Source organism: Camarhynchus parvulus, chromosome 2 (assembly GCF_901933205.1).
Source record: "Camarhynchus parvulus chromosome 2, STF_HiC, whole genome shotgun sequence".
Lineage (NCBI taxonomy): Eukaryota > Metazoa > Chordata > Aves > Passeriformes > Thraupidae > Camarhynchus > Camarhynchus parvulus.
In genome coordinates this window covers 3395496-3408221 of record NC_044572.1, presented here as the reverse complement: position 1 = coordinate 3408221, position 12726 = coordinate 3395496, and the positions used below count along the sequence as shown (strand labels likewise).

At 40.6% G+C, this 12726-nt stretch overlaps 1 protein-coding gene across 5 annotated transcripts in view; it reads left to right on the top strand.

Moving 5' to 3' along the window:
- ADCYAP1R1 (ADCYAP receptor type I) overlaps positions 1-12726 on the top strand; it is a 147357-nt gene that overhangs the window by 94799 nt on the left and 39832 nt on the right. For all 5 annotated transcript variants that reach the window (XM_030943055.1, XM_030943058.1, XM_030943057.1 and 2 more), the window contains 5 exons: positions 7508-7543; positions 8155-8196; positions 9910-10013; positions 10999-11096; positions 12047-12179. In XM_030943055.1, coding sequence (XP_030798915.1) covers positions 7508-7543; positions 8155-8196; positions 9910-10013; positions 10999-11096; positions 12047-12179 — 413 coding nt within the window. The remainder of the gene's footprint in view (positions 1-7507; positions 7544-8154; positions 8197-9909; positions 10014-10998; positions 11097-12046; positions 12180-12726) is intronic.

Genomic DNA, 12726 nt, shown 5'->3' with positions numbered 1-12726 from the left:
GGTAAACTGGGATATAGGAAGAAATTAGTTCTGTATCAGTCTGTCCCAGCCTTTACTACACAAATCTCTGGGTAACAAAGACTTGCAGAAGCTTTTTCCTCTCATGGTAGGACAGATATCTAAACCCAACTGGAAATTCCAGTGCTTCTGCCCCTTATGGGAGAAGACTTAAAATCCAGGTGAACTTATCTTCAGGTAGATAAACTGGATGGAATGAGTTTGCCCCACAGGATCAGTTACTCAGATGTCCTTAGGCACCAGGTCTTATTCAAACACACAAGTATGAAAAAGGCTTCCTAATCTTACCCTTGATTATCCTCTGCCCCAGCTTTCGTGCTTTCTAAATAAAACAAACACCAATTCACTTTGTAACATCTCTGTGTGAGCATTCTGTTCACAAATCCCTTTGTCAAGGCAAATTGTGATCTGCAGTAAATAATGGAATAATAGAATCCCAGAATGGTTTGGGTAGGAAGGGACCTTAAAAGTCTTCTCACTTCCATCCTCTGCCATGGGCAGGGACACCTTCCACTATCCCAGGTTGCTCCAAGCCCCATCCAACCTGGCCTTGGACACTTCCAGGGATCCAGGGGCAGCCACAGCTTCTCTGGACAACCTGTGCCAGGTCCTCCCCACCCTCACAGGAGAGAATTTCTTCCTAATATCCCATTTAACCCTGCCCTCTGTCAGTTTGAAGCCATTATCCCTTGTCCTGTCACCTCCTGCTCTTGTATAGTGGCTTTTAATCTCCAGTTTAAAGTATTGGCTATGGGGCATGAGGCTGGAGAGACCCAAACCCCTGGAAATTGTTGTGGGAAGTACTTAACACAGGGAAAGGTGTGTGCACATGTACTCTGTGACCTTGCCTGCCTGCTACTTCCTACAGATCCTGCTAATAAAACTGCAAAACCCAAGCAGGTAACCTAACCCTGGATTAATCAATCGATTATGGAATCACAGAATGGTTTCTATTGCAAATGACCTTAAAGATCATCCAGTTCCTACCCCCTCCCATGGGCAGGGACACCTTCCACTATCCCAGTGATGCCTTGTGAAGGCTGACCTAGAACAGAGACTGGACAGAGCTAAAGAATAAAGCAGGGATTTATTCAAAGGATCTCCTCCATGGATGCACCTTGGGCAGCACAAGAGCCCAGCCAGGGCTGCACCCAAGATGAACCAAAATGGCCCCAAAATGCACGAGCGCTCCCGGGGTCTCTCCCTTGGATCAGTTCTGCTCCATTTGCATCTTGCAGTTCATTGTCCCATTCCAGCTTTAGCCCCTGCAGTCCCACCCTGCTTGTTTTTCTCTCTCCAGCCCACGGTGTTTGTGCTCTGGGGCTGAGATTTGGATCATTTGTCCTTGGTGCCCAGCTGGAGCAGGAATTGTTTTGTCTCCCTGCTCTGTGCACAGAGCTCAGCATGCCCTGATATGAAACCCAGACCCACACACTAAAGCAGCACAGAATCTGAAAAATAGAAAAGCTAAAACCCGAGACATCACCAGGTTGCTCCAAGCCCCATCCAACCTGGCCTTGGACACTTCCAGGGATCCAGGGCGGCCACATTTTCTCTGGAAAACACAAAGAGCCATAACAAAGGAGCTGGGATGGTTGGATAATGTGTGTGTGGGGTCGTGTGTGTGCAGGCACAGGACTGGCAAAGGGCTGATGTCCCTTCTAGGGACACAGCAGGAAGGGTATGGAACCAGAACCCGTGTGGGGAGCTCAGAGAGTGCAGAAAAGCTGCTAAGTAGCCTGCTGCTGCTGACTGTGGCTTTGCCAGCCGGCTGAACAGATTGCTGGAGCAGGAGAGCAGCAGGCAGCCACGGGGAGGGCAGAGAGGAGGCTCAGCGCGGTAGATGCCGCGGAGTCGGGTGCGAGAGCTCACTGGTTTATTTCGTATTTAGAAATTGAATGTAAAACTTCTAATCAGTGCTGTATAAAGCGGGAATGAATAAATTAAACTGCTGCCCAGCCAGGTGGTTATCCACATAGCTGGACAGCAGAGAGGAGGCTCAGCGTGGTGGATGCCGCGGAGTCGGGTGCGAGAGCTCACTGGTTTATTTTGTATTTAGAAATTGAATGTAAAACTTCTAATCAGTGCTATATAAAGCAGGAAAGAAAAAAATTAAACTCCTGCCCATCCAGCTCGTTATCCACATAACTGGACAGCAGGATAACAAGGGGTTGTAAATAACAAGGGGTTGTAGATGTTTTCCACAGCCTCTCCCTGCCCCAGTGGCTGCACTTTCTGCAGGGACACAATGTGCAGTAAAAGCAGTGCAGGCTTTGCACGTTGATCTTAATGCTGTCAAAATCCAAAACCTTTTGGAGAATTATCTTTGTGGAGCAGCCCTCCAACCCACAGTACAGAGATGAGAACAACAGGTCCATGGGAGAAGTGTGGGCAAGCCAATTCAGGATTGAAGAGCTTTGGAAGCCTTTCATCCCCTCCTGCCCTGCCACTAATAAGGGACAAACGCTGGAACAAAAGGGTTAAATGCGAGTTGTGTTCAGATAAACAAAGCCACGGGAGGCCAGGCAGGTGGAGAGCAGCCAGCACAGATCTGGCACCAAGGAGGAGATCTAAAAGGCTCTGAGGCTCATCGTGCACAGGCTGGTTCTTGGCTTCAGCTTCCCCATCCCTGTCCACTTTAAATCAGGAGCAACTGCTGTTGTCGAGTTTCTCATCAGTTGTTGCATAGTGAGGGGTGAATTATGAGTTCTGGGTCTCAGTAAATAAAAATCAAAGAGGAAAGGCTGATAAATGTGCAAGAAAAGGGCAGGAAAGGTCTGGGTCTCTGCCACCAACACTATGGGGAGCCATTGGCAAGTCCTTGGATTTTTTTTCTCCCTCTTTTACCTCGTTCTGCAGAAAACAGAAATAAGGAGAATTTTCTGTACTTGGTCTTTAGAATTGGTAACTCAGCATTCTGATAGATCTTCTATAGGAGCTCTGAGCAGTGCTGCAAATAACATCTAATTACCAATGTCAATTAAAGCATTAATTGTAAATTTGCTTCCCAAAGAGTGACACTTACTTAAGTCTGGTCAAACAGCAAATAACACAACCTGTCAATACACTGGATAAACCATCCTGTGCTGAGGAAATCAGCAGCTTCCCCAGGAGTTTATTGACTGATAAGAGCAATTATTGATTTAATAAGTGCTGTTCTCAGGCACTGTTTAGTATCTGCTGTTGTGTCCATATTTCCATAGTCTGGCTTTAACTGCATGTGAGAAGCACAGATGTCATTCAAAGAAGTCATAAAGTTGTGATATTTAAGATGTTGCCATCATGGAATAATAGAATTATAGAATGGTTTGGGTTGGAAAAGATCTTAAAGCTCATCCCGTGCCACCCCCCTGCCATGGCAGGGACACCTTCCACTATTCCAGAGTGATCCAAGCCCATCCAGCCTGGCCTTGGGCACTTCCAGGGATCCAGGGGCAGCCACAGCTTCTCTGGGCACCCTGTGCCAGGGCCTCCCACCCTTTCAGTAAATAATTTTCTCCTAACACCCAACCTAAACCTGCCCATTTTCAGTTTAAAGCCATTCCTCCTCATCCTGCCCCTACATGCTCTCCTCAAAAGTCCCTTGTAAATGTAACCCTTGAATTAAACCCCTGAAAAATGTGTTTCCAGTGGAAATGCAGATGAAAATCATATTTTATTTATTCTTCATTTCTGAGAGAGCAATGCATTTTATTAGACCAGTGCATAATCATATTAAAGGGCTTTCTCTTCTTCATCAGTGAAGTCAAACACACCCATTTCTCAGTTTGTGTCCTAAGAGTAGGAAAACAAGAAGGTTTGTGGGAAAGCCCACTGAGTGAGGGGTCCTGTAGTCCTACCCACTCCATCACTGACACCAGAGTAAATTTACTCAGCTCACTCTTGAGTCTTAAAGGCACTAAGGTGAAAATATAACGCAGGAAAACAATATTTTGAGGTAATCTTGGGAAAAATGAGAGTGTGTCTGGGATTCCTTACAACCCTTTAGATGCAAGGTCAGGTCTGTGTAAACATGTTCAATGTTGTGCACAAAACAAATCCACTTGAATTCCATTTCATTGTCAGCCATGTGGGAAAGCAGCACCAATGCCATGGATTTCTGTCAAATAAATATCCGTATTTTGCTGCAGGATAAAGAAACTTGCACTGTCTGAAGGCAAGGCAGCAGCTGCAGCATGCAGGAATTCAAAGGCATGTGGTGGCTGTATGTTCCCTCATGTCCTTTCATATACATATATATATATAAAAATATATCTGTTTATATATATATATATATATATGTTTTAATATAAAAAATATATCTGGGTTTATATATAAATATATCTGTTTATATATAATATATCCTTTATACAAACATATATATATTACTATATGTTTACATAAAATATATTGTATATATTCATATATAAAATATATAAAATATATTTATATACATATGTAATATATATGTATTTATATACATATTATATGTATATCTATTTATAGATATATAAAATATCTATATATAATATATAAATATAAAATATATATTCTATATGTGTTTATATCTTAAAGTTTAATATTATATATTATATCTATTTATATTATATATTTATCTATAGAAGATATAAATGAAAATATAAATAGATATATATTTTTATATATGTATATATGCAGATATATTTTATATGTATAAAAATACATCTATTTAAATAATTGCATAGAAATTAAAAAAATTATATCCCCATCCTCACAAATATAATTGTATATATGTTCATTTTATCCCAACACTCAATAGATCAACTTTGACTTTTTCTTGTAATTCAGGGCATGATGTTCAATGTAAATCTAATTAACTTCTTAGTATCTTAACTTATTAGTGAAAATTGAGTTGATGAATCAAGCCTAAAAGCCTGTACAGTCCAATGTTGTACTGGAACTTTCTTCAGTACATTAGTTAGGACTCGGATATAGAAATATATGTTAATAAAAGGCTTGCTTGCTACTACAAATCACAAAATTAATGTTGTTAGAAAAGTGAGTCCCTTCATAATGTCCAAACAGAGTGAAATGTAATAATAATTTCAGTATATATACAAAAATATTTCTATAACAAGCCTGTTCCTTTCAGGAAAAGTGCATTCATGTGTTTTAACTGTTATTATGGATGTCATAAAATTAAAAATTAACTAAAATTTATTATTTTAATATCAATGAGACTAACTGCTATCTCTGTTTAGAATTAAATAATGATAATTTTTATGTCATGCTTTTTAGATTGTAGGGAAAAAATAGCTGCATTCAAAACATTTAAATTTAAGAGAAATGTCTTTTTCTGAGCCATCACTGTAATAAGCAGGATGTCAGGAACACCAGGCATCAGTCTACATAATACTGGCCTGGTCTTTCTCCAGAAAGAATTCTGCACAGTTTTAAGGTCAAATTACAAATAATAAACTAAAAGTGGATTTTTATGAGGTTTTGGGGACTTTTTCTTGTAGCTTTTTCTACCCTGATTGTGTGGGTCAGTGTGAGGCACAGACTGCTGAGCTAGGGGACCTCACTTAGGGGACAGGTTCCATCAGAGCTGCTGGCTGGAGAGGCAGATTCTGTTAAAAGCACCATGAAAGAAGTGATAAAGGAGGGATGGTTTGCTCTTTGATCCTCTGATACACCCACAGATAAAAATTCCCTCATCACAACCTGACATCCATGTTCTGAATTCAGATTTTGGAAACACATGCTGATTTTAGCAACAAATTCCTAAAACTGAGCTACACAGCCACTAATAAACCTGGGGTCGGGTGGATTTAGGAGGAAAAAAGGTCTCCCCAAACTATTCTGCAGAGCAGAATAGATAAATATAATATTATTTAAGATTCTAATATTGACCATCACTGAACCCACCACACCATCCCTGATATTCTGCCCGCATCTGTGAGCTCAGCCCTGTGCAGAATCTGAACCACCTGGGCTGCAGGAAAATGCTCCGAGCACTGGAGACACGTCCTCAGAATTGAGAGATCTGCCCAACATCTGCAAACACCCAGGAATTAGTCACAGAATATCCTGACTTGGAAGGGACACACAAAATCATCCTGTCCCTGCACAAAATCCCGGCCTGTGCATCCCTGGGAGAGGTGTCCAGTCTCTCCTGGAGCTCTGGCAGCCTTGGGAATGTGACCATTCCCTGGGTCAGTGCCTCACCACCCTCTGGGGGAAGAACTTTTCCCTAAAATCCAGGGTAAATTCTCCCTGTGGAACCCTGGGAGCAGCAGGAGCTGGGCAGAGGAGGATGGAGACTGTGGGTGTTCTCACCGTGGCTTCCAGGATCAACCCCCCAAAGTCCCCAGTGGGTTGGATGTGTAGGATTGATGTTTAATAATCCATCCAAAGTCACAATACAGCCTGCGTGATGCTTCAAATGAGTTTTCTATACTCTCACCATCATTTCCACATTAAACCTCCTTTTTTCTGTCTTAAAAGCTATAAAAGCACAACAGATTTCCTTTAGAGGAGACAGAGAAATCAAGGAATTTTAAATTGTTATGTGAATTATAACATAAAACCCCGACATTTTATGCCATGCTGAAAAGCCTCCTGTTATTATATTATTCCTTTAGATGCTTTCTCCTTTCTCATAGGATCAAAATCAGTCTTTGTTTGGATTTCACTTTTAACAAAACCCTTCTCATACAATTTTGTGAAGGTTTTTCCAATCCCCTAATTAACATTTGACCGCTGGGGTTAAAAGGGGAACAACCTGAAGCCCTGTGGCTGCTCCAGAGGGTGCAGAACTAAACTGAAATGAATATTTCACCTGATGTAATGGTCAGTGAAGTGCTGGGAATGTTTTTGGAGAGTGATTTGCAGCAGCTCCCTGAGGCTCCTCTGTGCACGGTGCAGCAGCTCCACTCCCTGGCTCCAGGCAGCTCCTCCTGCATCCCCAGCTGAGCCAGAACCCACCCAGGAGCCAGGAAAACCTGATTTCAACCCAGTTGGGATTAAACATTGAGCACAGGGAGTTGGGAGGTTGGTTTGGCATCATTCCAACAATTTTTTTTTTTTTTTTTTAAGAACAAAAGAAAGGGATATTTCTAATCTAAGCCCAAAGTTTTATTATTTCCCATTGTGATGGTTGTGGTTTAGGATCTTCAGCAGCATGGGTTTGGACACAGTGTTTTAGAAATGTGTGAGTCTTCCTTACTTTGAGACATTCTCCTAAAAAAGAATTTTTAAAAAATTTACAAAACTCCTACATCCATTTTTCATATTCTTCCTAGAGCCTGATGAAACTCCATGAAACCAGATATTTAACAATATCCCATCTTCTGAAAACCTTTTTCCACACATAAATACACAGGACTAACACAGAAATAAAGATTTAAACCTGCAGTTCTCCTCTGGGCTCTGCTACATCCATTCATTTTATGGGAGTCAAACTTTTATCAAAATTAAATTGCAACCTATTATCATTATGAATTAATTATTTTCATTCTTCTAATTGCAGGTTGGGAAGTGGATAATTTGGGGCAAACCCATGCAGGTAAGAACCACTTCTGCTTTCTATGTCCTCAGTACTTCTGTTCCCCAAAATGGTGTGTGCATGTTAATTTCAGATTATTAAAAAGTTGTCTGTGTATCAACAATTATGACAATGATGCATTGGTACTTAACTATAACACTTGCACAAAAAGTGAAATTAAAAATCTCATAAGTCTCTATAAATCAGTGTGATTTTATCTAAAGCCACAAAATTATACCACCTTATTTAAAGCAATTAATTACTGCTCTTTGTCATTGATGGATGGAAATAATTTTTCATTAACTCTCTGAAAGCTGGTCATATTTAAATACCTGAGGATTATAAATGTAAATTCCTGTAGAAACCGTATTTGACTTCTATATTTTTACAATAAAGTTTGCCCCTGTTTATTGTCTGTTATTAATTCTAAATTTAGAGGTTCAGCTTTAAACTCTCAAGTAAAGCTGTGTTTACTTCCTGAGAAGACAGCACCAAGTATTTATTGCCTTTGGGCCTGATCTAAACAAATAAAAATCAATTGCACTCCATTCACTGCTTTCCACTGAGACCAGTTTGGGCTCTAATAGAAAACACAATCAAAACAATTTCATACCCAATTTCCACTTTTGTAGGTGATTATGACCTGCTGGAAAGCACAGCCCAGTCTCTCCTAGGTAAGAAACAGAACCATGGAAATTTTTGTCTCTCTTTTTATGTATCTCTCTGTTTAAAGAGAAGATCTCAGTTTGGTTTTTTTTATTTTTTCCTGCAATTTTGGTATTATTGTCTGATCAGTTCTAATTGTTATGACATATTTTCTGCTCTGTTACTTCTAGCAATATTATGAAAATTTATTCCTCCTCTATTAAGCCTCGCAATCTAAGAAGTGTGCTGCTATAAATTATATCTACCTGCTTAACAGTAATTACTAAATGGTGTTAAAGGAAGTCAGCACCATGATTCAGTGCTTTTTATTCCCATAGAAAACTGGGGATGAATGTGCAAGAGTAATTTAACAAAATTTGCCAAGTAATGCAATGTTCTTAAACGAATGCTGTGATTAAAGAGATGTATTCTGCTGCATGGATGGCAAACAGATTCTCTTAAATAAGGTTAAAAATAAGGTTATGAGAGACTAAACTGCTCTAAGAACGCAAAGCAGCACAACTTTAATAGCAAAGAGCAAAACCAAAACTTGGAAATTTCCATCAATTTTGGTCAAGATGCAACTGAAACTCCAAAAAGTGCGATAATTTTATAAATTGAGGCTGTTCCTTTGTGCTGGAGAGGAAGAAGTGCAGCAGCAGCCCATCCCTAATTTTTTTGAGAAAGCCATTGAGCTTTGGGAAGAATAATGGTGCTTCAAAAGAGCCCCACAGGGGCTGTCCTACCTCAGGCAGCTTTGTAGGTAAATGAGTGCCAGGAGATTCTTCCTCTTCTGCCCCCAACTCTTCATTCCCAGTATGGTTTTAAAGCCTAAGTTTATCAGTGAAACAATTTAGGAGCTGCTTCTTACATGAGGTTATAAACCATGACTGGAATAATTAATAGACAGAGGAATGTGAGAAGCTCTGAATTCACAACCTGAGGCCACCCTGGACATCTGGAGATGGAGAAGAACACATTGCCGTGTAGACAGGGAGAAAACAAGACAGGGAGAAAACAAAGGAACAGGGAATTTCTCTCCCAGTCTCAGTTCAGACTGGGAACTGAGAAATTCCCAGTCCATGTTCCTTTGTTTTCTCCAGATCCTTCCCACAAAGTCACTCAGATCAGGGCCTGGGCTTGGAGATAAAGAGTGGCGTGTGTTTTATCTGCCTACAGGAGAGCAATCCAGCTGCCTCTCCATGGATATATAACCCATGATTATCTGAGATATCCCACAGCATCCTGACTGCACCTCGACCAAAAAAATCATGTTAGTCTTGTGTTTCTCACCAGTCCCATGCATGTGCCTCAGATATAAACCATTAAAAATAGCACAAAGGGGCTGGGTTTAATCACTGGACTTCTCCTTTGGCCATGTGGAGTGGAGATATCTTCATCAAAGGTGGAGTCAGCAGATGCCTTTTTGAAAGAAATGGGCATTTAGCGACCCCGGTTTAGGAACCTACCTGAGAATGAGATTTTTGGTGGCCTGGAGACACTGAATGTACTGATTAAATATTCTTTGCTCTCTGGTGACCAACTGTAGTAATAGCAATTAATAGGTGACTGTTGTAGGACTGGATCATTAAAGACCTCATTAAATTTCCAGAATTAAATCTGTGGATAGACAAATAAACAGAGCTTCCAGAATTGTGGGATTTTCTTTGCATCTAGGGATGGGAAGGGATGTCCTGGGTTTTTTTCTTGGGATGTGACATTCCCACCTGCCCTTGGCACAGGGGACATCAGCAGGAATTGCACTGAAGATGGCTGGTCTGAACCTTTCCCTCATTACTACGATGCCTGCGGCTTCGATGAGAACGAAACAGAGTCTGATAACCAGGTGGGAATTAATCTCATAATTAAAAACAAATGAAGGGGGAAGAGGGGAATCAGCAGACTGCTCTCTGTCCAGCCTCTGGTCATGTTCTGATTTGATAGTGATTAGAACAAACAATCAGATGTACACAGGTATGGGAATAAATCACACAGACTCCATTTTCTTCATGGTGGAAAAAGCCCATTCTTTATTCACATAATTCCTTTTTATTCAGTTTTACAGAACTTGTGTGAGACTCCTGTTGGTCAGTAGCTTTCTTGCCAATTACTTATTGGTTAGTAACAAGTTGTTATTCTGTATTGATTGGTCACTCAAACCCCTGGGATGTGCCTGTAGGAAAAGTTGTTTGTGAGAGATAGTTTTCATTTTTCTATCGAATGGTGCAAAAACAGTTTATACAGGTGCCAGTTGTTTTTCACCCAGGAATATGTTGAATATGTTGTTATTTGTTATGTTAACAAATTGCTCACACCAGGATTGCTTTCACATTGGAACTTGCAAAGTGCCAGCTTGCCTTAGAAGAACAGGCTAGCCAGAGCAGGCCTGATTATATGAAGCCTTTCTTTATGATTTTTCTACCTTTACGGTAACACATGGGTATAAAACTGTGAGAAGTGAGATCTGAATCCTTCCTGGGCCTGTACTGAATTTTTATAGAAGATGAGCTTTTAGTGTTGATGTAACTTGGAACTTCTAGAATCACAGGCTAACCCTTGATTCCACCCCTGCTGATAAAGAATCTCTTAGCCAACTGGGGTTTTTTTTCTACATGTACTTTTAAAAAATATAGACAGCCTTTGCTAGATCAGTGATAAATAACCTCAAGGTGTGCAGACCCAGCTGTAGAGCAGAGCTTGATGTACAGTGAGATCTCAGAGGAAATGAGGAGAAACCAAAGACACAAATCCTGCCTCTGGTTCCTCCAGCACATTGGCAGCTGTGTGGCTGTGGGTGAACCCTTTAACCCTGTGGTTTTTTGCCTCCCAAGGATTACTACTATCTCTCAGTGAAGGCTCTGTACACGGTGGGATACAGCACTTCCCTGGTTTCCCTCACCACTGCCATGGTCATCCTGTGCCGCTTCAGGTGAGTGGGAAGGAGGAGGAAGGAAGCTGGAGCTCAGCTGCCCCAAACTGAGCTCAAGGTTTTATCTCACCAGAGGTAGAGTGTGGTATTTGCTGGGTCCCCAGGATGAAGGAGGAATTGATGAATCTGACTCCATGTTCTTAGAAGGTTAATTTATTATGATATGATAATATTATATTATATTATATTATATTATATTATATTATATTATATTATATTATATTATATTATATTATATTATATTATATTATATTATATTATATTATATTATATTTATTATGCTATACTAAAACTGTACTAAAGAATAGAGAAAGGATACAGACAGAAGGCTTAACAAGATATTAATGAAAAGCTCATGACTCCTTCCGGAGTCCCAACACAGCTGGACAGTGGTTGGTCATTAAGTTAAAACAATTCACATAAAACCAATCAAACAACCACCTGCTGGATAAACAATCTCTAACTACATTCTAAAGCAGCAAAACACAGGAGAAGCAACCAGATAATTCTCTGAGGCTTCTCAACTTCCCAGGAGAAAAAATCCTGGCAAAAGGATTTTTCAGAAAACATGACAGTGACAGTAGAATAAGAAGGGAAAGATCCTTTAGTTGAGGTGCTCCCCCAGCTTGGACATGCTCCAGAAGTTGCATTTCAGCAGAGTGTAAATGCAGCAGGAGAAGCTGTGGGTCTGATTTATGAAACTTCACAAGCTGCATTGGGCTTGCTCTGTTGTCTGTTTTATGCTTCTCTGCATCCTTTTACAAGAAAATCCCCAAATCCTCCTCTTTCTCAGGTTTAGGACCAGTACTAGCACAGTCTTGGCTTAGATGTTGATATTCTTAGCACTAAGATAAAGTGTGTTCAGGCCCAGTGTGACATTTCCACGAAATAAATCTATTTTCTTCTTTATTTCTCTTTCTCACCCCACTCCCTTCCTCTTTCCTCTCCAGAAAGCTTCACTGCACTCGGAATTTCATCCACATGAACCTTTTTGTTTCGTTCATCCTCCGTGCAATATCTGTGTTCATCAAGGACGGGGTTCTTTATGCTGAGCAGGATGGAAACCACTGCTTTATCTCCACGGTGAGTCCAACTGAAACCAAATCCTTTTCCTTTTCTTTTTTTCAGCTCAAGATAACAAAAAGCGGTGGGGCAGGCAGCAGTCTGTGGAGTATCATGAGTTATTAAGGGTAAAGGAAGTTGGTGTTTGATTTCCTGCCAGTTCTCAGCCAGACTGCATGTTTCATCCCGTGATGTCACCAGTGTCCTTCAGAACAAACCTACAGGTTTTATTTCCTGACTCTGCCCTGATTGTTCCTCCCTTTTCCAGATCTGCTCAGCGATAGGTGGGATGAGAGCACACATAAGCAATTTCCTTCATCTGAAGGTCTGGTTTTTCTCCAGAACCTCATTTGTTCAGGATGCCTGGCAGAGTCATGGGTAAACAGGGTGACCATTCAGACACAGAGAATACACCTGATGGCCACACTCTCAGAAAATCATCAGCAGTACCCACATCTTTATCTCTTCAATATGTAGTTTCATGCAGAGCACTCTTTCACTGGTGCATTTAGCATTTATTATGTGTAAATCCCAATTCCTTTCACATTTAAGGCTAGTATTTGATATG